Source organism: Gnatocerus cornutus, chromosome 8 (assembly GCF_029298725.1).
Source record: "Gnatocerus cornutus isolate USDA-ARS CGAHR chromosome 8, icGnaCorn1.1, whole genome shotgun sequence".
In the NCBI taxonomy this organism is placed as follows: Eukaryota; Metazoa; Arthropoda; class Insecta; order Coleoptera; family Tenebrionidae; genus Gnatocerus; species Gnatocerus cornutus.
This window is the reverse complement of record NC_142240.1, coordinates 1,092,142-1,095,424: the sequence shown is the minus strand read 5'-3', so window position 1 is coordinate 1,095,424 and position 3,283 is coordinate 1,092,142. Positions and strand designations below refer to the sequence as shown.

At 34.0% G+C, this 3,283-nt stretch overlaps 1 protein-coding gene across 2 annotated transcripts; it reads left to right on the top strand.

The window, feature by feature from the left end:
- The first annotated feature begins 417 nt into the window (after positions 1-417).
- On the top strand, positions 418-2,350 carry LOC148169328 (cytochrome P450 6k1-like). 2 transcript variants are annotated; one of them, XM_088042847.1, is made up of 4 exons: positions 418-1,256; positions 1,305-1,517; positions 1,564-1,815; positions 1,868-2,350. In XM_088042847.1, the coding sequence occupies exons 1-4, from the start codon at positions 431-433 to the stop codon at positions 2,029-2,031; spliced, it is 1,455 nt and encodes a 484-aa protein (XP_087898973.1). In that variant the 5' UTR covers positions 418-430; the 3' UTR covers positions 2,032-2,350. The 2 variants fall into 2 exon arrangements, with proteins under 2 accessions (XP_087898973.1, XP_087898972.1); XM_088042846.1 differs by having other exon boundaries at positions 418-1,517.
- The last annotated feature ends 933 nt before the right edge of the window (positions 2,351-3,283 follow it).

The window sequence follows — 3,283 nt, the reverse complement described above, 5'->3', positions numbered from 1 at the left end:
TTTTGCCGCATAAATGAAGGTTAGTATCTTTAATGCATAGGCGGGTAACGCTTTTCACAGCAAATTTTCATTGATTTTTAATTCGAAAACGAAAGCTTTTTGGATTTTTTTTATTAAAAAAAGTTGTTGCATATGGTGAGTTCTCTTACCAGTTTAATTTTGTGTACTCATTTCCATAACACCCTGTAGATATGAAATTGTTAGTACTCGTTCATAGCTTGAAAAGGGAATATTAAAAAAAAATAGAAGATTTCTAGGTTTTCAAGCTCCTATGTGAAAAAGAAAAATGTAAAATTTACTGTCCATGTCATAATTCATAGTTAGCTTCGACACACTAATAAATAATAGCAATAATTATCTTTTGAAACAACATTGTCATTAGCGATATTTACATGTTCAATAACTTATAAACGAATTTACAACGCACATCATGTTGCTCCTCTACCTCGCAAGTTTAGTCCTTCTCCTACATTTTCTTTACACACGAATCTACTCTTACTGGAAATCAAGAAACGTCCCTTTCATCGAACCGTTCTTCATCTTCGGCAACTTCTACGACGTCGTCGTACGAAAAAAGCACATTTCCCAACAAATCCAAGACCTCTACAACACCCTCAAAACTCCCTTCTTCGGAATCTACATTTTCAATGATCCTGTTCTATTCATAAGAAGCCCAGAAGTCTTAAAACGCGTCTTAGTGCAAAACTCCAACACATTCTTCAACCGAAAAGTTGCCCAAAATGAAGAAGTCGACCCAATCGCCACCCACGCTCTCCTCACCGCCCAAGACCAAATCTGCAAAAACTTGCGAGTTAAACTTTCCCCCGTTTTCACACCAGCAAAGATGAAGTTGATGCTACCTCTCCTACAAGAATGCGCGAGGGATTTAGTAGCGTTTTTAGAAAAGCGGCGCGGTCAGACCATTGACGTCCGAGAGATGACAAGAAGGTACGCCGTGGACATCATCTCTTCCTGTGCTTTTGGTGTCAAAGCCTACAGTTTGAAACACGAAAAGTCGAAGATTTTCAAAGTCGCAACAAAACTCTTTGATATGAAGTCATTCATTCGAAGTTTTTCAGTTTTCAGCTTTTTTTTTGCCCCGAGGTTGGTTGATCTCTTGAGGTTGACTTTCTTGGATAAGTCATCGTCGGATTATTTGGTAAGAATTTTCAAAACCGCGATTTTGGAGCGAAAGACGAAGAATATTTTGCGTAATGACTTTGTTGATTTATTGAGCAGTTTAGAGGACAAATTTGGTGGGTTTTTCATATTTTTTTTGTCCATAAGTTTCGGATTTTCTGCAGGTGACATAAAAATGGCAGCTCAAGCTTTGACGTTTTTCACTGCGGGAAACGAAACGACTTCGGCAACTATTGCTTTTGCGCTCTACGAACTTGCTTTGAATGAACCAATCCAGAAGCGGCTACGTGAAGAGAACTGCGAAATTTTGAAGAAACACGGAGACTTTACCTACGAAGCGATCCAAGAAATGAAATATCTAGACATGGTTTTCAACGGTATCTACTTTAAATGATAGATTCTACTTTCTATTTCTTTTTTTAGAGACGCTACGAAAGTACCCCATTGTTAGTTTTTTGAGTAGAAAATCCGCCTCGAAATACACTTTCAAAGAGACCGGATTTACTCTAGATAAAAATATGTCGGTGATAGTGCCAGTAGCGGGGCTACACTTTGATCCGGAATTTTTTCCGGGCCCGGAAAATTTCGATCCTGAGAGATTCAGTGATGAAAATAAACATAAAATTGTTCCGTTTACCTATCTACCATTTGGAGATGGACCAAGAAATTGTATTGGTAGATATGTCAACAGATCCTGGAATTTTTTTCATTTCACTAGTGATTTTAGGACAAAAATTTGCAGTTTTAGTTAGTAAAATGGCTTTAGCGTATGCTTTGAAAGAGTTTAGATTCGAAAGGACGGAAGCTACAGCTGTTCCTTTGGAGTTGGAATGTGGAGCGTTGTTTATGATTGATAAAAATGGGCAATATTTAAGAGTCATAAAAATATGAATCTTGAAATTTACTTTGTTATTATTATTATGAAACTGATTGGGATAGTTTCGATATAGTTTTTTGTAAAACTTTATCAGGTTATTTCTAAAATGTTTTTTTTTCACTTTTTTAATTCAAATGAATTTCGAAAATTTGATTTACTTGGGAATACAGTTCATCAGAAAATTTAATATAAATAACTTCCAAAATTTCATTGCTGTAGGGTCGAATCTACCAAAATTGCACGTTTTACCAAGAATTGTAAATTTTTTAAGGCGTCCTAATAACCAAAATTTCGAAAATTTATTCTTTCTTTAGAAGTGCGAAATTTGGCATCGGTTTTAAACAAACTATTGGCTATATTTTCTCGAAATTTTGTTTGGTTTGCTATTATACAATTTTTTGTTAAGTGGTAATCTATTAATTCGTTGTACTATATTTAATTGCTTGGTTTCAATTTAAAATTTTAAAACTTCGATGGGATGGCCATCTAATGACTTGTGACGAGATGGACGACATTTTAACAATAATAAAAGATTAAAAAATAAATCATACAAATGTCATTCTTGTCAATTTATTCCCAAACTAAAGTTTACTTGCTGGAAAATTGTAGTAATAGTTTATTTGGTTGATTTGATCCCTGAATAAATTTATTTGGCTTTTATAATACGCAAAATAATAGAAAAAGTAGATCTATTCCTGGAATAATTTTTTTCTCCAAACGTCACAAAAAGTCACAATTTTTTAGTCGTTTTTAAACAGGTAAAGTAGGCAATTTTGTTATAAGTAATGAAAAGCGTTGACATGGAAACACTTTTGCTGCTTGGGCAGAAAAAATACTTTTTCCTACGATCCCATATGAAAGTGGCATTTTCCACACGGTTAAGTGACTCCGAAAGTTGATGTTTTCGTACATTCATTTCCGAAAGTAAAAGTCACTAGTGTGATATGAATATATCCGCACAGACCTGTCAAAATTGACAGTTATTTTGAAATACAAATGTAATTCTTGAATTTTTGTCTCAAATATCTAAACAATTCACTGTAAAAAAACATGCATAATGGTAAAAATGAATTGGTTAGGTCGTTTTTGATAAGACAATTTTGACAGGTCTGTTCGGATATATTCATATCACACTAGTGACTTTTACTTTCGTAAATTGATGTACGAAAACATCAACCATTTAACTATGTGGAATACGTCACTTTTATTCATATAAAACCTCATGGTCGTAAAAAACGATATTTAGGAAGATAAGAAATGAACTAT